General features: G+C 38.2%; 1 protein-coding gene across 1 annotated transcript; it reads right to left on the reverse strand.

Annotated features, from left to right (window-relative positions):
- Positions 1-6912: 6912 nt before the first annotated feature.
- LOC139728122 (phosphoglucomutase-1-like) lies at positions 6913-17684 on the reverse strand. Its single transcript, XM_071639082.1, has 9 exons — positions 17420-17684; positions 16123-16285; positions 15033-15178; positions 13031-13145; positions 12218-12408; positions 11809-11963; positions 10583-10834; positions 9171-9363; positions 6913-7778 (listed from the first exon to the last, which is right to left on the reverse strand). Exons 1-9 carry the CDS (start codon positions 17660-17662, stop codon positions 7554-7556), a joined length of 1683 nt encoding a protein of 560 aa, XP_071495183.1. The 5' UTR covers positions 17663-17684; the 3' UTR covers positions 6913-7553.
- Between the last annotated feature and the right edge of the window lie 4131 nt (positions 17685-21815).

The raw sequence follows: 21815 nt of genomic DNA on the forward strand, positions 1-21815 counted from the left end.
ACACAGGTAAAAATGTAAAAGGTATAAAGAATGTCAGAGGTTATACATGTGTGCATCAAAATTAACTTCCATGCGACCCATACATTAAATGTAATGACGGTGATGACTATACCATGTCACTGAATTTCATGTCCTTTCCTACTTATCAAGAGGAAACAAACACACTTGAGAGGGGAGGGCTTAACATTTTTTCGATAATAAACAAAGGTATCACTGTCAGGTAGAACATGCACAAATATGTACTAAGTTTCATGATCTCACCTTGATTCACATTCAAGATATGAAAGAAAAAGTGAAATATAGAACTTTTATCAGAGCTTTGACATTTTGGCAGGAAATTTCCCAGAGAATATCCATTACATAATACATGTATATATGAAGTTTCAAGAGAAATCCTATACAAGCATTGCAAAAACATGAGGGAAATAGTGAAATTTTGAGGGCTCAATTGACCTTGATCTTTGACCCCTGACCTTTTACAAATGACCCCTAAATTCCCCAGAAAATCCCTGCCAGTACCAAGTTCCATGAAGACACCTTGAACCATTTGCGAGATACATAGAAAAAAAGTGAAATTTAAACACTTTCACCTGAAATTTGACCTTTGACCTCTTGACCTGAAACTCTCTGGAGAATCTTATTTTGGTAGTACATTGTATGCAGTTAGTAAGTTTGAAGAAAGTACCTTCAGACGTTGCATAGATATGGGGAAAACAATTAAATTTCAGCATTGACCTTGAACTTTTTGACCTTTGACCTCTTGCTGATTTTACTAAAAACTGCTTAATCACTTGCCCCATCATACGTCATCTTTGGACCAGGTTTGGTGAAATTTGCATAGTTTAGTCTCGAGTTATCGCGTAAACTGATACAATTTCTTAAGTCGACCTTGACCATTATCTTCTGGTACATTCGGGTATTAATATGCATAAGATGCTAATTAGGTGGTATTTGCATAGACAAATAGTCTTTTGATATTACAAACCATTTCCTTTTGACTAAAGGAAATGCATACTACTTCCGTAGTTTCGATTATAAAATGCAGTTCTTTGACTGTAAGAAAACTTTAAAAATAATGTTTTTACTTTACTTTCTTTAGTAATTATGTAAATTAGCTGGTAATGATGGTTCAATAAATTCAATTTCTTTTCTCATTTTGTTTCATAAAGTGTTTCTAATGGGTTAAATCTATCTAGGATGAGATTTAAGGGGAGTTTCTTTAAAGCTTCATTAAGGCTTTTTGTTTGTTCTGATTATCTATTGATGTGTAGGTATTGATATGCATATTATGCAAATAACAGGTTGTTTGCACAGAGAAGTTTGTCTCTTCAGATGAATAATTTACTCTTGACCCAAGGAACATCCATTCCACGTTCAAACTTTGTACTACAAGATTCAGTGCTTAATAGTTGAGAAATTCTTTGAAAAACGCAGATTTTTGCACAATAACTTGCATAATTATGCAAATTTTATGTTAATTTACATAGTTATGAAATCAATTTTTGCAGGAATTGTTTCCACATACTCTATAAAATATTTTTACCAAATTAGGTATTTCCGCTGGATGAACATGTATTTTTAAATAATTTTTATATGTATTTTTGAATAAATTATGCAAATTAAGGCTTATTTGCATAGATACAGATTGTCTCTTTAGATGAAAAAATTCAAATTGTACAGAGGAACATGTGTGCCAAATAGGACATTTGTACCATAAAATGCAGCGATCACCCCTTTTTTCGCCCTTAGCAAGCCTACTATGAAGCGCACAAGTAGGGAGCCCTCTGGTGTTTGTTAAAGATTTTAAACAATGAAATACTGTAAAATGAAGAATGTTTGTGTGCATTTTAATTTCGCTAATTTTGCGAGCGGCAACATTCGCGAAATTAAAATGCACGCGAAAGTTCTTGCCTACACAATATGCATTGGATGCCAGTGGCAAGTCGCAAAAATTTCATGCTGCTAGAAAGGCCGTCGCCTCCAATTTGCGTGGTCCGGAGGTGATGAACTTTACTCTCTCACAATTGTTAAAGTTTCACTCAGTGATTACTACAGGCTCCAATTTGCGAAATTTGCATGCAGCGAATATATCATGTTTTACAGTATGGCTTTTCGGATTCTACAAGATTCTGTAAGATATTCTCTTATCTTGTTTCTTTTTTTAATCAATAATTACATCGCATCCTTTGCCAGTTTGGGTCTGTGGCAATGTGAGGTTGTTTTAGAACCATCAGTTTCCATGGCGATGAATGGCTATTACCTCACATTTCAGTACTCAATTTCACTGTTTATCTCATTGAACTACATTTGCTGACCAACATCATTACCAATTTGTATGTGCGTGAATATATGAATGTGTGTGTGTGTGTGTGTGTGTGTGTGTGTGTGTAGAGGTACCTATGTTTGTACCGTAGGTATACATGTATACCAGGTGATTGTATGTACATGTATGTATGCATCTATGTGTGCACATATGTATGTAACATGGGAAAGAGTGAGGAAAAATTAACAAAAGGGAAAAATCGTGAGACAGTCGGAAATAGAAAGTAGGAAAGTACTGGTAACAATCATATAGAGAGAATGGAATCAATGCAGTGTCCCACTTCACATGCTGAATATAATCAGGCTAGACTCAGGGGAAATCAAGTTGAACAACTTTATTCTCCTTTCTGTTCATTCCTTTCAGCAAACAGTCTCGGCAGCCTAGTAACAACTTATCTGGATGCAATACCATTAATCAAAAAGGTGCAGCAATCAGTAAACATACATACACTCAAAATTCACCAGTTTACAATTTTGTGCAAACTGGGATGATCATCCATTCTGCATAGCAGAGGACATTGAGTTGTACAGTATTCAGTGTGGTGTGTTTGGCAGATCCTTACACAGTCAGCTTGCACCATATGATAGCATTGAAGAGGAAAAGTTAGTACTGTACAATCTCGAGCAATTTGCTGACCTTTTCTTTTCTTTCACTTACTTCTGCACTCTCAGATTAATGATGTATGGATGGAGTTTTCCAGAACGCACACAAGTTAAACTGTTGTCAGTTATGAATTGTAGGCACAAAACAAAACAAAAAATAAGTAAACTGGATTAAAATGAGGCAATATCCATCAAAAATATTGATGCAGCTGGTGTGGATTTGGGCAGAAATTTGAGTAAATTGAATATTTCATTACCAAAACCTCAAGGACCAAGTTGTTTTCTGAGATCGGGAATAAACCTCGATGCAATTTCGTACATACACAACATGGTCCACTATTGCATCCCTGCAGTACTCCTGCAACATGTAAGTCTGTATGCATCAAGACATGTAACAACATATACATTTGATGCACCTATAAAGCATTATTAGTAGCTAGGATGACATTTTAAACACTTCATGTTACGCATGTGCAATTAAGACATCTGAATAAATCTTGGATGGGACATACATGTAAATATTATAAGGAATACAGCTATAATTTTCCTTTTTAAATGCTGTGCATCAGAATTTGCTTGTATCACCACTATTAAATAATTTAACCATAAATGATATTGTTTTGCTTACACTCATCTGACAGTACCTTGAATGAAGAAAAAAAGCATTTGATTTGCCCACATTAGTGTCCAACAGTGACCATAGCAGCACACCATTTTCTAATGCAATAATAATGACCAGCTGTGCAATGATGTGCAATGGTGGCCAAAATATGCAGAGGGGAAATACAATCACCAATAAGTTACTTTAACTGAAAAGAAAAAGCTGTACATTTGTTTAGCAGTTAAGAAGATATTTTTTAGTTGCTTCTCTTTTTAAATTAAAATCCTTGGAGGGAATAATTGATTCCTCTTGAAATAATAAGATTGTCCAGAATTATACATACAATATTCATTGATCTACAAACATGTCATATTTAATCATGAAGCATGTGATTTTATTCCAGACATTAACATTTCAGCATTTCAACCTCCCCTCCCCTCCTCTACATTCATAAACGGACAAAAACATGTTTTATAGATAAAAAAATGGATAGATCTATCCAAGTATTCTAGTGCTGAGAAGATACCATAATTTAATGTGCTGTGCTACACAGTGTTCTACAGTACTATCATATTGCGATATTTCTAGACAGGTTTGCACTAAAACTGCAAAGTCAAGGAAATTTCACAACACTGCAACTTAATGGTTGAGTGAGGGCCTTTTAAAAGTAAACACTCAAAATCAATAACACTCCTTGGTACTTTCCTTCCACATAGATGAAACTAATTTATTTGGCACTTTCTGCATTTAGTCCCTATATCATTGTGCATCTCTGAATTTGCTGAAATTCACAACACACGCCAGTATTCTCCACTTTTGGTTAAACGTGGAAAACATTCTCAGACTCACTTTTCTATTGTTGTATGTGGCAATTTTCATGTTCAGCCTAAACTCACTTCATACCATCGATGAACACATGGTAGTATCTCTGCTCACGGGATAAAGGAGAGAAGTTCTCATTTGTGAAACATGATAGACAGGTCAAAATCAATACAGTCAAACCTGCCTTGGCGGCCACCTGTCTATAGCGACCACGTGTCTATAGCGACCACTGAAAAATCCCCCCAAGAGAAAAGCCCTGTTAAAGACCCTGTGTATAGCGGTCACCTGTCTAACGCGGCCAGCGGCCACAAATTTGTTTCCTGCGGTAGATTTTAACCTGTCTATAGCGGCTAAAAACCCAATGGAGCCGTAGCCGAACCGATAATTTGTGTTTTTCTGCTTTGTAGCCGTGCGGGCAACTTTCAGTGATCGCCACCGCTGCATTCATCCCCCATTCAGTCATAATAATGCACTAGTGTTAAGCTTTCTTCAAGACAATACACATGCTACTGTGCAACAATTTCATATGCACCGGCATGGTTAAATGCATGAAACAGACGGTGTGTGCATACATACACACATACGTACATGTATAAGGATACAACGATGATACATGTAGGACCCTACATGTAAGCAATGCACACAAAGTTGGGTAACCTGTCTATAGTGGCCACCTGTTTATAACTGCCACTTTTTCCATCTCCCTTGGGTGGCTGCTATAGACAGGTTTGACTGTATTTGGTTCATATGACTTTTTGCCACTTACTCCTGATAGCCCACTATTACACATTTGAACTCTGACAACACAGTATAAACCAAATTGGACTCATTTATGTCACAAAGTCTAAACAATATCTCAAGTACACACGTACATTGTATGATGAAAAACTAGACATCTCAGAGATATATTCTGGTTACATTGGCAAGGTCTTGCCACACGAGGGCTCCTTACTTTGACAGATGACCTTATCGGGAGAATTAGCGTCTTTGTGCAGTTGGCAACAAGGATGATATTTGTCACATCTCAATTCTCCCGCGGCTTAAAATTGACACTTTCAACATTTTGCTCTCCAAGGACTCTTCCATATTATCAAATACATCCAACAACACAAGAATATTATACTTCTCAATGGAGTTTGGTGGAAATTATAAAGTCACCCATACAGAAAGTGATACATTCTTCATTTGTTGAGAATTATAAAATAATAATCATAGCAATAATAAAATACAGTTATAATGATAGCAATGAAAAATCATATACTCTCACTTTTTCCAACATGATTATTTTCATCAGAATACTGGCCAGGCTAAAAAAAAAAAAAATCATACAGCACATATAACTTGGTACAATTGAATATAAAACTCTCAAGGTCAAGAGAATCACAAGGTAAAGTTTTTGTTTTTTTAATCTTACTTTCTTTCTTTCTTTTTTTTCTTTCCATTACAAGCAGTTTTGAGACTGGCATTAGAAAGTAAAAACTCACGAATTATATCACAAGTTCCTCTAGTACTTTCGTCTTTGGGAAGTATCATTTCTTACGTTGGGTGCATGAGTACAAGATTTGACGTATTACATAGAGTGAAAACAAAACAGAACAGGAATTGAGACAAACATGAATAAAAAGAGGTTGAAATTTTGTCAGCAAACAGGTAAAAAAAAAAGGGGGGGGGAAAGGAAATTTGATAGCATTTGATGCTACGTAGGCTTCCCCAAAACACGGTGACTTTTGAGTCAAACATCTTCACCAAAAGTCATGTTTTCATAAACCACCACCTTCAGCAAAGAAAGGACAACTTCAAACAATCTAAAAACAATATCCCTTTTGGGTGATGATGATTATAATTCCCCTTGCTGATTACTGTGACTTGTTCTGGGGTTTTCCTTTACAACTATTTCATGAAAATGTGGTGGGGGAAGAAGAAATTAAAATGCCTTGGACATGCACTCACTGTCTATTAGAGGGGATTTAATTTTCATTAAACATGATGTACATGAAAGAGTGAAGGATTACACTCGGTAACTCTTGACATTTAGTACGTAATATTCAGCAGTTCCCTACTAAATTGATTAAATTTACCATAATCATAAATAAATATTAACATTTTGGCATGACTGACTTGTCACACAAGAACTCTTCCGTCCTCTACAAACTATAGGATTGTCCACTGGTGAATACTAACATGAAGCCTCTCTAAGTATTACATTGTTATCAAAATCACAACACAGAGAATTTCAATTACGAATGAAGTGCAGAACGACAAGTCTCTCAGAGTTCCATAAAGTGATACCTAAAGAGAGACAAGAGAATGTGGAAGCTCTGAATGTGGAAAAAAGAACAAAAGTTTTGTGTGTTGCAGGAAAGGTAAACAAAGAATTCAGTCCCTGGCTAACAAAGTTCCACTAGGATAGGAAACATTTTCCTATTCCAATCATTTCTTCTGTCGAGTTATTTTTATAAAGATATTTTCTTGGTCTTGTTGAGATAGATTTTGACTCGCTATATCTGGCGATAAAACTGCTGTGAGGGCCCCCTGTCACAGAATCATGTTATAGCGAGTTAAAATCTATCTAAACTGGGTGGCTTTGAGGCTCAAGAGACAGGTTTGTAATCAATGCCAGTTAAAATACTTGCAATTACCCCTGCAAACAACTTTGATGTTGAAGGTCGAGTGGTTGCTGCCCAGCTGTTGCCATAGTTACTGCAATTTTTGGTATTTGCAATTACTGTAAAGTGCTTTTAATACAAACATGGGGTCCAGACACAAGAAATGAATGCACTGCTCCTGGACATGATGCCACACATTGACATAGATTCACAAGCAGATCTAGAGTTACGATTAGTAGCCATAAGCTTGGTAGCCATCTGGTTACAATCTTCGCCATTCTTTTATACAACTGACTCTCTCCAGGGTACAGGTCCAAAGTCTGAATTTGAGGCGATGATTGAATCGTTAATAATCTCTTATCTTTGTGCTTCTGACGTGGTGGGATTAGTTATTTTTAATTCCTTTTAGAAGCTGCTAGGACTTAGAGGGCAGTCTTCAAAGTTTCCCAAATTCAAATGGAAAGATTAGTGACATAAGTCTATAATACTTTGTATTAAAAATACTGGTCATGCAAAACATAATAATACACTCTTCTATAAAGCTATCGTATGAAATATTTAAATTCAGACTATAAAGTTACACTAAATAATGTTTGTCTTCATGTTATAACAGTAGGCTTCTCTACACCTGTTGTTTCTTTGAACCGCGAAACTTCGAGGGCAATTTCCACCAGAGGGCGTAGTGCTTCCTGTGAGTCCATGCCATACTTTGATTGGTCGGACTCGAAGCTGTCGATGTACATCCTCACCGTTTTGCCCTGGCTGCTTGTGCCGCTCAGACGAAAGATTGCCCGTGATCCGTGATCAAAGATCATCCGTACACCCTGTGAGCGTAAGAAAACAGATATAATCATCAATATTCATAATGGATCTGATACTTGCCATATGAAAACTTGCAAACTCTTTACTGTAAAAGTAGAGTTGTTATTGTATGCTATGCATTTGCATAATGTAGTGATGTCTACTACTATTGCAAGACTTTAGCAAAATGCATCCAGCTTACAGTTTCAATCAAGAATACCTGACATGCCTGAAATGAATGATAACATCATTAAAGTTTACAATGATAGCTACACTCAAATCACATACACGGGACAACAAAGTTTCATTAGTATTGGACTTGAAATAAAATAAAGTTTACAGGTGGAAAATTGAGGTTTCAAAATACCATATTATTACAGATTGCATGATTAGAAATAGGATTAGATTGTACAATCAGAAATAAGATTCATTTCATATTTTTGCCTGCATGGCAGAGGCAACGACTATCGGTATATATTTCTTCTTCTTTTTTTCCTGTTAAATAGGTGATCTATCGCTTGTCTACTTCCACTTCGTCTAATAGCCATTTAGTCTCAACCCACATGGCCTAATCCTGTTTCATCTACAACCAGTTTGTCTAATGACCATTTAGTCCAGTTGCTACTTAGCCTAATTACCAGTTGGTCTACTTCCAGATGGGCTATGCCCATTTCATCTAATACTGACAGTATTGGACAAAATGGAAAACAAATCCAAGGAGTCAAAATTGCAATTAGACCATCTGGTCATTAGACAAAATGATAATTACCCAAACTGGACATTAGATCAAGTGAGGATTAGACCAAACTGGCATTAGACGAAATTGATAGTAGACCAAATGAGCTTAGCCGTAGTGGTGTTTGACGGACTGGGAAGTAGACCATCTAATATTAGACCCAATGGCAATAAACCGTTAAAGGGGATGGCTAGTAACCGATCAGTGGGAATCAGTAGGATAGCTGAGGGATGATTGTTCCAATCCTTGTGGGATTTATTCAAGAGTACATTATATATCTACTGTTGTGTGAAAATTATTTGCTTCAGAACGGTCTCATATTCAAGTAATGTGCAGATTAAAGCCCCGTCACTGACCAGGGACGCTTACCTGGAAACATTAAACTGCACATTACTTGAATATGAGACCATTCTGAAGCAAATAATTTTCACACAAGAATAGATATATAGTGTACTCTTAAATGAATCCCACAAGGATTGGAACAATCATCCTCCAGCATTCCCACTGATTCCCACTGATCAGTTACTAGCCATCCCCTTTAAATAGTCCATTCCCTTTATATCTCTCTGTTCAGTATGTTCCCCTTCTTGTGGTGGTTCCATTGGATGGTCTTTCCCAAGATTCAAGGAAATATTCATTCATCCTCCCTCGCAGTGAGATATATACATGTACACAGTACCTGTTTGGTGGTAAGCCTATTCTCAATAGGGTCTGTGTAGCGGTAGTCATCAGCCTCGGAAACGGTGAATGTCTTGCCTCCCTTGGAGAAGGATTTTCCGACGAGGTCCTTGACCTTTTCTGCAGACACCATGTCCCGTAGGTTCTCCATCCATTTAGTGGCGGGTTCATCAGGAACACCTTCAAAATCCCACCTATGAGATAGACAGTGATCATTAATAATTACTGCTCTTTGTTCAATGCTTTCTTCACTAAGTGGCAGAGATATCCTATTCATGACCAGGGATTCAAGAAACCATCCTAAAAGGGATTCTACAACCCTCCTAATTCCCACTGTATACTGGTAGTCTTTCTATTGCTTTTTCCACTGTTCTGTCATATCATTTAGTCTGTATGTAGGTGCTTTATGAACTTATACAGGTGACTACGTTATAGCAAAGTTGATGGGAATGGAAGTTTTCTTTTGTTATATCGTAATTTCATTACATCCGAACAAATAAAGTGTATAAAGATACCTACAGTTGAACCTCTCTTATCCGGCCTCTCTTTATCCGGATCTCTCTATTATACGGACGCAATCTCGCCGTGATTTTTTTTTTAATAATTACGGGAGGAAAGGGGGATTCCCAACTCCTTGAGATCTCCTACACAAACACAATGAATTACATATACTTGATACATTTCCTAATAATTATTTAGGTAAATCATCCCAAGAATTTATAAAAGAAAATGATTTCATTCTTGCAAACACGATCTTGAACCTCTATTTTGGGGTCTGTTACTGAGTGTAACAATGAAAAGGTTGCAGTATACACATTACTACATGTGGTACTACAATGGGCTACATCAGTACATGTGTATGTATATGTTTGTACATGTATAAAGCATCGAGTCTCCCGTATCCGGCCAAATCCCTTATCCGGATGAGCCCCGGTCCCGACTTGTCCGGATACGAGAGGTTCAACGGTACATGATAATTTGGGACCCAAAATTTTACTTTGTTGTATGCACAATTTTGTTAAAACTGCATTCTTTATAATAAGAGTGCACTGGATTACAGTCTGGTTTGAAATACAATTAACCAAATACCAATGAAAGAACTTGGCAAGTTACAGTTATTTACAACTAAAAATAATTGCAGTTACCAATTCAATGATTAACTGCTTAGGGCTGATCGGTTATTACTTTACTGACACCAAGGTAATGATAGCTGGCAGCAATACTGTTGGCAAAGCTTGATAAAATGGTCATACAGTGTATGGTCACAAATGGCCCACAATATAACAATCACGGCCGTAGCAACCAAAATTTGGGTCAATGTTTAATGAACAGTGATAAGATGAACAAGTCATGTCTGATAGGTACTCCATCAAGCTTGCTAGAATTTTCGGTCTGCGCCTGCTGCATGCCCACCTGGTGAAGAAGTTGCGGCCGTACTTCCTCCAGTGGTCCTGTAGCACCTGCTCCATGCTCTGGCCCCGGGAGGCCAGGATGGACAGCCAGGCCAGCACCGCCCACATGCCGTCCTTCTCCCGGATGTGGTCCGACCCGGTCCCGAAGCTCTCCTCCCCACAGATGGACAGGCGGCCGGCGTCCATCAGGTTGCCAAAGAACTTCCAACCCGTGGGCACCTCGTACATCTTGACCCCGTCGATGGAAGCAACCCTACAAACAGGTGGAAACAGTGCTGTTACCATGATATCAACACAGATCAGGCCAGACTCCAAACCAGAGCATACTTGCAATGAGAAACAAAGATTGCTCTTAGCAGGGGGATTGACACATTTCTGATCAATACACATACCCTGCCAATCTCAATATCCGATGCAAAACATAGAAAATCAATGAAAACTAAGCATTATTTTAACTCACTGACTGATAAAGGGTCAAGAGAGGTACTAGAAATCAAAACAAAATATAAAGTTTAAATTTCTCAAAGGTATCTCAATCTATAGGCCCTACAATCTGCTTGATAATGGGTATGAAAGGAATTCAAGCAGAATTCATTTTACACGGAGAATAAAAACATTATACATGATTTTTCTTGAGGGACACAGCATGTCATGAAAAAATACTAATTAGATTGAACATCAAACCTTCTGTTTACACCAGAGTTAAGTTTTGCAGAGTTTTTATCTTCACAAAATCAACAGGTATTTCCAAATTTTAACAGGAAGCCAAATATTGCCTCGAATAACATTTGTCCTTACGAAAGGTGGGAAAAGGCTAACTTTTCTCTTGACAAGGAATAATGAATATTTTTCATTCCTACACCATATTCAAACAATCCTGTGATCATCTTACAAGTTCCAATTCATGAAATCATATGTTCATAAAAATAAATGATGTACGCAATATCTACTTCAAGTCTGATCATCCCCTAAAACACTTAAGTAGCTCATCTCTGCACATGGGGCTAAGCTGTGATGTTGCCCTGTACCTACAAGACCTCCCAACCTTTCTGACTAAAAAATGGGGATGATTTGGTTCAAAAGTAGGAAAGAAAGAGCAGTTCCCATAGGAGAGTGTGGTAAAATTATCCAGAAAAAATAGGAACTCCTATTGAAACAAGAGCTGGGAATGGTCAAAATTCTGATTCTTTCCTCCAAATTGAGTATGGTTGGGGAGTCTGTACCTACCTATCCATAGCTCCACTGGTAGGCATACTCCTGGCCAAGCCAGCCACTGGTTTCCTCTGGAAGTATGGGATGCAGGCGGCATTGGCCGAGATGACTGCCACAGAGTCACTGGGATTCACAAAGAAGGCATTCTGACCAAGCAGCATGTTTCGATCCTGCACAACACAATAACAACAACAACACAACAATGATGACTAGAAGTACGACTACAAATAATTACGGCAATACCCTGGACATGTCCCTTTGTGACAAAAAAAGGTTTTGGATGATAAACTGCAGTTGCCATGGTAACCCCTTGCACAATATACACAGAGTATATGTCTTCTAATATAATACTAGCAAATTTAAAGCAAAGCACCTTCTAATCAATAAGGGCTTAAAAAGTATTATGAGGGTCAAACATTCTCACCCCATCTCCATCAAATGCAGCACCAAATCCATAGGTGCCCTTCTTCATGAGGTCAACAAGGTCAGCTGCGTAGGTCAAATTTGGGTCGGGGTGATGACCTCCAAAGTCCTCGCTGGGGTCACAGTTCAGACAGGAGTCAAGTTCCACCCCTAGCTCCTGGTGGAAGACTCGCTTGACATACGGTCCCATCACTGGTGGACACAAGGGTACAGAGGAAAAATAAGTGGTCAAGACTTGGGCTTAGGCTACGTACTCTAACTGATGATGAAACGGTCCACGACACGTAATGACAGTCTGTTCAGAATCTCCAAAATTGCGGCAATAATGCAGCATAGTTTTTTTCCCTCCCTTATTGAATTGATTTTGCTTTCTTCATATGAAAACAAGATACAAGTATATAAATTTCATGTATTAGGCATAAATATTCACAATTGAATGACAAGCGCCTTTAAAAAAAAACAAACAACAACAACAATGGAATTCTTCTTCTGGACACACTACATGATTACAACCTGTACATTTAACAACTGCATGTTAATTCAGTGTGTGCATTCTGCACCCACACTTTATCAAATCTACATAGATATATCACAAGCAAGTTGATCATGCCTACCACTCTAAGCCCATCTCGCTTATTTAGTTACCATAATTGCACCATCAGATAATCATGAATGCATTGACAATTTGTAAACATGAAGCAGAGAATGAAACTCTCAACATTAATCTAACCCAAACTGATTATGCAACAGCACAGCAATTATCTCTACACTGTAGAATGGAGTAGCAGGCCCACAAGATTCATGTCGTACCCACCCCCATGCATGGCATTGATGACCACTTTCAAGCCTCCGTCCAAGAGTTTCTTGATGGCGGCAAAGTCAAAGATATCTTTCATCAGATTGAGGTAGTCATCTACAGAGTCTGTCACCTGGAATCAAACATTGGAATGGAAGAAGAGTAGAAATGAAAGAGAAAGTTGTTGAGAATTTGTTGTTAGAAATGAAAGAAAAAGTTGTTGAGAATATTGCAACTGATTGACAAATTGCCGTACATCGACGTAAATAAGCACTGAATTGATCAGTGTTATAGTAGTAGCCATGATAAAAAAATCTACTACTAAAACACTGATCAATTCAGTGCTTATTTATGTCGATGTAGGGCAATTTGTCAATCAGTTGCAATGAAAACATCTCAACGGAAGAATTTCTTGAATTGTTGAGAATATGTTGTAAGCTACAAGGTTTATGTGGACTACTGGTATACAGAATAATAAAGATATAATCATTGCTGTAAGTTTAACTACAGTTCCTAAAATCTTCAGTGCAGAGTGAGAATAAAAGCTCTAAAAGCAGACTTTGAATGCTCACTCTATCTATTCCACTTCATGTTACCATGGACCGACAAATTGGTTATAGCTATTTCCCCTTTTTTCTCCCTTGGTATTTTTTTTTTTTTTTTTTGGGGGGGGGGGTGAGGGGAATGGATTAATATGATGCAAACTTCATTATGCAGAATAGATTACCTTTTTTTTTTTAATCCTGATATTTAATGTAAAATTCTGATGTCTTTCAAAACCCTTACAAATTCTGGACATCAATATTTCATATTCAAGTTTACCCTCTTTTTGACTGATTATGTTTCTGAACTCAGGTATTTTTCTTCTCTTTTTTTATGGTGACATGCCCTGACATTGTTGGATAATTTACACCCCATGCAAACTTTCAAGGTAGACAGGAAAGGTACAGTAGACATGATCATTACTAGAAAACTTCCCTTAAAAACTCAAATAAACTCTTGGGATATGTTGCTCAAATGGCCAGAGGAGATGGTGTCAATATGGGAAACAGTCAAAGTATCAAATAACCTCAAAACTGGCTGTGGTGTCTTTGTGAATCTGAACTACTGACCATCTCTGCTTTAGGCATAAGGCATGCATCAAACTGCAAATAAATTTGTTTAGACTGTCTTATTATACATGAACTTTAGCCTTAACCATTTTCGTGTGAGGAACTTTTGATAATGCGTACAATGCTGTTCGGTTTCTGTGCCAATCAGCACTGAAAACACATGCAGGGTTAATCAGGTGAGAAATGGGAATTAGTGCTGATCTCATTACAAGGTGCCATCTAAACCTTGCAGGAGCAGAAATGACTTTGTAGAGCTATAGAGCACGAAGAAGACTCATGGCTAAGATTGCTCTTTGACCATGTCATAATACCAGAGTAAATAGATGACTGTAAACACACCTTTACTTCTCTGTCAACAATTCCATCTGCCAGGTGGTATCAAAAGTGCATAATTTATATTCATAACACGTGGCAAGTCAAATGTTTGGTAATTGCAGACCAGAGTTGCACAGGTGGGATATTTCTCATCGACTATAGGTGAAAGTAAAGAAAAAAATGAAATAAATCAAATTCTCATGAACACTTCAGATAATCCCCCTTCACATCCCGCCCCCACTTTGTTTAAAAGATAACATACAAAATATTCCTTTCTTTTTATTTGTGTAGTAGCTACAAAGGGTCTAGGGCAGTTACCCCCTGGGCAATTACCCCAGACCCTTCCCCTGACCCTAACCCTAATTCTAAATCCTGAACCTAAACCTAACCCTAACCCAAACTCTAAACCTAAACCTAAACTTAACCCGAAACCTAATATTTACTCTAACCTTATCACTATAAACAAGTATTTAGCCTGGGGTAATTGCCCTGATAAGACTACAAATTTAAATGATATGGCTTTTTGTTGTTGTTGTGCTGCTATACAGACATGCATGATGCTGGTAACATGGACCTTACAACACGGTACTAACCTCCACAGTGAAAGTTCTTCCATCCACTTTGAATTCTGTTGTTCCAATGCGATTGAGATCAACCTGGAGTCCACGGCATATCTTGTACTCTGTGATTTTCTCGCTGTGTTCATAGATCTTGTTGGTGATTGCTTCCGGGGCAGGACCTGCAGTGGGTTTAAAAACAAGCAAATAAACAGAACGCTGAGAGGGAATGCAAAAAAAACTTTTTAAAAAAAATCAGAAATTATAGGTTTGTAACCTTCTTCATCGATAAGGTACATCAAGTTGTTGCTTGGTACATAATTTGAGTATATTTTCTGATTACCAGTACTTATCAAATATATCAAATCAATCAACAACAACAACAATAATGTTTGCAAACTATGATCAAACATGCTATCACTGTTATAGACATAGTAGACATATTATGAATAAATGTATCATTGTGGCATGACCCCAGAATGCATAGCACTGCAAACGGCATGATATACAAACTATCTTGACTTCATTTCAACCATACATCCCAGGTGAAGATATCCTGACAACAAGGAAAGAAAGTAACACCATGTAAATATTCAGTGGAAACATGGATGATCGTACACCTCTCTATGAAATCACAAGAACAACAACGAATAAATTTATGTCTATAAACTAGAACAAAACGAAAAAAGAATCCTTGAACCCAAATATTTGTAATGTATAGTACAACATAGGCTTTCATGGAAATTTCCTCAGTGTATGTCAACTGATTCTATGTGGTCTAAAAAAGCATGGCCACTGGTAGGAAATTAATACATGTAGTGTATTAAAAGACAAGACAACTTGGCAAGGGGGGGGGGGGGAGACAACAAAAATTGTAACGGTTCAAGGGGGCTGCTGCTCAAATCCTTGGCAATGCCAAAGGACTGAAGAAAATGATAACATTATCCTTAGACAAAACAGGCAGGCCTGGACGGTCGAAAAAATCCAGCTACTTGTACATCAAGTAACATCCTGCATGTTTAACTCCCAAGTGAAACTCTTTTCACATGATAAATACCAGGACAACTTTCAAGACATCACAGCTGTATTCCCAGTCACACCAGTCCAGTATTCTCTGCAACTTTACCTCCATTGCCTGTGTTGTACTTGATGCCAAAGTCTCCATTGGGTCCCCCTGGGTTGTGGCTGGCGGTCAAGATGATTCCGCCCGCTGCTTGGCGTTTACGAATCAGACAGGAGACTGCAGGAGTGGACAGCAGTCCATTTTGTCCAATGATCAACTTTCCAACCTGAAAATGACCAGCAGTAATTTTCCCATTTTAGCTGAAAGTTTTAGGCATCAATTATTGGTAACTCACTATGACTGATTCCTGATCACTAGACCATGTCTTCAAGCATTTTGTTTTTAATTATCATGCTGCAAAGTTCAATTGTGCAACAATTTTGAAAGTTGTACACATAGACAGTGTGAATTGATGCCATCATAACTTGATCAAATTGGGGAAATAACATACAAATAATGACAATTTCAGTGTGAAATTAACAAACATGGCATCCTATCAAGCCTTGATTATGACATCTTTTCTGTTGAAAAGCAGTTTTGTGTATTTTACTTTGAAATAAATTTCAATGGATATTGTCGGGAGCAGTGAGAACTGTGATTTAACTTTGTAATTGATCAAATGAAGTTGCTGCTTGTTAGCAGAATCTAAATTAGGTTTATTTCAGAAATTGAAAATTTGTGCACGAACATAGGAATTAGGGTGGTGGGACACAAAAGATGTGCATTTGATGATGGTAAACAACAATAATATATCGTTAAATCCTGACCTACCCATGTTGTCATCTGAATATATGAATGAATAAATGAATGAATGAATGAATGAATGAATGAATGAATGAATGAATGAATGAATGAATCAATCAATCAATCAATCAATCAATCAATCAATCAATCAATCAATCAATCAATTTACATGCTATTAATTATTGTTAGAACAAACAAGCTATTTCATCATGTTCATAGGATCTACATTTTTCTTCATATTACACAGACTTTCCCACTTTGGTTACCCCCTCCGCAAAACTGCACACAAAGAGGAAGTCCAAAAAACGTGGTATCATTTGGTTTTTGTCACCAATGTTGGTCACCAGTATTCCTTTCAGTTTCAGTTCACTGCATGTCATTCATTTTGTCAGTGGCAGTGGCAGTGCATCGATTATGGACCCCCACCTACATATAGCGTGCGTGTAGTGTCTCTCGAGCTCAGCAGAAACGCTAGCCCAGCTCCACTGACTAATTGCAGTAGGATCTATTGGGCTTAGCTTAGGTACTACACAGTGGAGAGACTTCCATGGAATGAGAGGTGACATTATTTCACGATTAGGCCAGAAACACATTAATCAATGGCTTGGTTACTTACCCCGTTCGCTGCGGCAATCTGCACTATCAGACCGACTGCCTCCCGCATGAAGAATCGGCCGTCCCCGCCCACTACCAGGGTAGCCCCCGAGAGCTTGTCCCCGATAGCCGCCAGCGTGCTCTGGACAAAATTCTCCGTGTAGTTGGGCGTCTGGAAAGTGCCCGTCGGTTTCCGAAGGCCACTGGTTCCAGGTTTCTGTCCAGGGAATGGGGTCGTTGATACAACCTCTGACGTGTACGCCATTTTTGCGTAATTCCTAGGTAGAGGTAAGGAAATGAAACCCCAGCAAGTTTCCAGGAAGACTTGAACTGGGTCGGTCACGTAGACAAAAACATCGAGAAGACGCGTGTATGGAACGCGAAATGGACGAGTAGCAAATCGTACAAAGACTATGGGGTGCAGCTGGTCATCGCGAAATTTTCATTCCGTTTTCAGTACCGCGGTACTGCAGTCTGTATTCGTTACTGTATTATGAGCCTACCGAAGGTTCGTTACTAGTAATATTTCGGAAGTTCGTTTGATACGGCCACTGATCTCTGTAAGAGATTAGTGCATACAGTTCGTTATTCCAAAGGTTAGGTTGTCCAAAAAATGAAGGTGAAGAGTCAATCCGAATATAAAAAAAAAAAAGCACTAGACAAATCTGCAGATGAAACGGTTAAGCCGAAAATAAAGAAAAAAAAAAAACTTCATGAATGACAATTCCAGGTACAGTAGGACACAAGTGTAATTCAAAATCAAAGATATCGAGTATACCCTAAGTGAGAAAGTGTATTTCGGTGTGCATGAATACAATTTGCCTCAAGCATTGACATGGATGGTTTCTGCTTCAAAGAGGATGTTCATTCTAATTCATTAGCAATTATTGTCTCCTGGGCAGATCCATTGAGAGTGGTGGGGACTAGAGGTTTTCAAGGGATGATAGAATCTATAGTAGACCTAATAGTTCAGGTGAGAAATCAGCTTCTAACTTTAAGCGAGATATTAGAAACCACTGTATGAAATGTCAAAAAGCATACAATTCTAAGAGGAATACAAAGTTTATTTGATGAAAATCGGTTTTGAAATGGCTGAGATATCCCCCAAAAAGTAAAACAAATTGATCCTAATAAAAGGTGATTCCAACCTTTTATAGGATCGCTCTGTTTTGGATATATCAGCCGCCACAAGTTCAAAACAGTTTTTCATCAAATAAACTCTGAATTCCTCTTAGAAATTATACGCTCTTTCATATATTTCATAAGAAGTTTCTCATTATTTCACAAAATAATCATCAAACTAGAAATGTCGCTATGGCGACTGGTATGCCTCCGCCATAATGCATGATTCTCCTAATAGGTCCAGATAGTACATGTGGACAATGTGTGATTACATTTTCACAAAATTGGCAAAATATTAAAACGACAAGTTTGTCACAAATGTGTTGAATGTTCACCTTCCTCGACCTAGGTTTAATTGGATGAATAGGAGAGCATGTATTTGGGAGTTAAGGACTTTAACTTGACTTTGACCCATTCATATGTTTATGCATTGAGTTATTTTCAAGGTACGGAGCAAAAGTGCAATTTCTGTATTGAATAGTAAATTGTTACCATTTTCATCTGGCCTTTGACCCTAAAATTCATAAAGTAATCACTGTCAGGCAGAACATGCATATACGTTTCAAGACAACTTGAGCCACTTCCGAGATATGGAGGAAAAGCTTAGTTCAGCACTTTCACTTGATCTTTGACCTTTTGACCTTTGAGGCAACAACAAAAGAAAAAAAAAACTTTCCAAAGAATCTCTATCAGGTTATGCATGCATACACCAAGTGTGAAAAATATAATAATCCTGCCAGCATTGCATAAACATGACGGAAATAGTAAATTTTGAAGTGTTTCCCTTGACATTTGACCCCTGACCTTTGACCCCATGAACCCTAAATTTTCTAGATAATCACTGCCAGTCAGTACATGTATGCTCCATGAAGATACCTTGAACAATTTCCAAGGTACAGAGAAAAAAGGTGAAGTTTTAATATTTTTACTTGACCTTTTGACCTTTGACCTTTGACCTCATGACCCAAACTTTCACCAGAGAATCTTAATTGGGTAATACATGTATACACTAAGTTTCAAGAAAATATCCTCAGGCATTGCATGGATATGGTGGAAATAGTGAAATTTTATGTATTTGACCTTGACCTTTTGACCTTTGACCTTGAGCATGTGCACCCAAAAGTTGATAGGCACAACTTCACCCCCTAATACACATACATGCCAAGTTTCATTAGGATACCTCAAAAGATTTGATAGTTACCCTGTCCACAAAATTCATTACAGACGGACGGAAGGACGGACAGAAGGACGGACGGACAACCCGAAAACATAATGCCTCCGGCACCACTTCATGGCGGAGGCATAAAAACATTGGAAACTTCAAGCCCCATCTCAACCACAACTATCTACCATTCCTTTAACCACACCGTGCATCTGTAACAAGAGGGAGTTTCCATATCCATGGGGAAAGCATGAAAAACACTCCCTATATACTTTGCATCTCTAAAATTCCAACAAAATAGGATTTTAATCATTATTCTCTACATTAAAAAAAATCCTGAGAACAATACCAAGCATTTAAAAGAAAACAACAAAATACATTCATTATCATTTCATGAAGATTTTATTGCAACAGGATGTAAATATTCACATATCATTTGTCAAATGAAATAAGAATGAATTACAGTCATAAAAAGTCAACCTCTTTCAAGTCAATCCATTGCATATCACCGGATGCTGCAGGCTGGTGATTCTGCATCAACACAAGAGGTTTTTTTTTTTCCTTTTTTTTTTCAAAGAATGCCAGGTATTATCAGCTACACTCATCACTAATTTAGATGAACAATCTAATGAACAATATACAATGAAGTAGAGAAGAGCATACCCTCTTCTCTTTTTCAACTATTAATTTTACTTCTGCTTTCAGTTGTGAAAAACAAAGCAAAAGGGAGAGAAAGAAGATGTGCATAAAATACCATAATTTATGCACTACTTTCATTCCTTGTCTCTCTTCTATCTCTCTATCTCTCTCTCTCTCCTCTCCCTCTGATGTTTCTCTCTCCCTCTAGTACTCAATTTGTCCATCTCTCTTTCTCTCTCTTCACCCCCCCCCCCCCCCACCCTTCACCCTTATTTGGGCCAGCAAGTTCTAGAGACAAATAATTTCATCACCACACACAAAATAATAATATATCATGAGAACAAGAGACCCGCTGGTCTAGCGCTCACCTGAGTATCGCAAGTTCACCTTTCACGCAGTCACTAATCTAAATTATTCACAGCTCTACCAAAATTTGACCAGGCATTCTCAAGTAGAAGATGAAAATGTACAATAAGGGCCCAATTTTTTTAAGATTCCTTAATTTGGGGGGATTGGGGGCCCCTGGGGCCCTCTGGGTGGGGCATGGTGCCCATTTTGATAAATTGAGATCCTGACCCCCTAGGGATGCTACCTGCCAAGTTTGACAAAAATCCATCATGAGGTTTTCAGGAAGAAGATGAAAATGTACAATTCAGGCCCCCATTTGGACCCTTCCAACCACCCCCCCCCCCCCTACCCAAGAGGGGCACCCCTGGATCTCCTATGAACAAACTTGAAACTACAGTCATTAATGGACTCACTCATAGTATTATCTCAGCTCTATAACTTCTGATTCTAGAGAAGATTTATAAAGATTCCTTCATTTGGGGGGTTTGGGACCCCTGGGGGCCCCCTGGGTGGGGCATGGTGCCCATTTTAACAAATTGAGATCCTAACCCCCTAGGGATGCTACCTGCAAAGTTTGGTGAAAATGGGTTATGGGGTTCTCAAGAAGAAGATGAAAATGTACAATTTAGGCCCTATTAGAACCCTTCCCCACCCCCCTCCCCTGGGTCCCAAGGGGGGCACCCCTGATTCTGCCATGAACAAACTTGAAACTACAGTCATCAATGTACTAACTCATAGTATTAACTTAGCTCTATCACTTCTGGTTCTAGAGAAGAAGATTTTTACAGATTCCTTAATTTTGGGGGGTTTGGGCCCCCCTGGGGCCCCCCTGGGTGGGGCATGGTGCCCATTTTAACAAATTGAGTTCCTAACCCCCTAGGGATGCTACCTGCCAAGTTTGATGAAAATCGGTCTTGGGGTTTTCAAGAAGAAGATGAAAATGAAAAAGTTTACGCACGACGCACGACGCACGACGCACGACGGACGACGCACGACGCACGACGGACGCCGGACGAAGGGCGATCGCAATAGCTCACTTGAGCCTTTGGCTCAGGTGAGCTAAAAATACAAATCAAAATGAGAAATATCAGTTAACATTGAAGGAAAAAAAAAACAGACATATTGTTCCTACAACCCTCAGTCATTT

This window comes from Diadema antillarum, unplaced genomic scaffold (assembly GCF_040938485.1).
Source record: "Diadema antillarum isolate AM-2024a unplaced genomic scaffold, OU_Dant_1.0 seq00000166_RagTag, whole genome shotgun sequence".
Classification (NCBI taxonomy): Eukaryota; Metazoa; Echinodermata; class Echinoidea; order Diadematoida; family Diadematidae; genus Diadema; species Diadema antillarum.

Excerpts from the sequence above, each read along its gene's own strand:
- LOC139728122 (XM_071639082.1), bottom strand. The coding sequence starts at position 17,662 with ATGGCGTACACGTCAGAGGTTGTATCAACGACCCCATTCCCTGGACAG. Across the intron at positions 16,286-17,419 it reads AGATTGCCGCAGCGAACGGG|GTTGGAAAGTTGATCATTGG; the intron begins GTAAGTAACCAA and ends GGTCATTTTCAG. Across the intron at positions 7,779-9,170 it reads ATAGGCTTACCACCAAACAG|GGTGTACGGATGATCTTTGA; the intron begins GTACTGTGTACA and ends TTACGCTCACAG.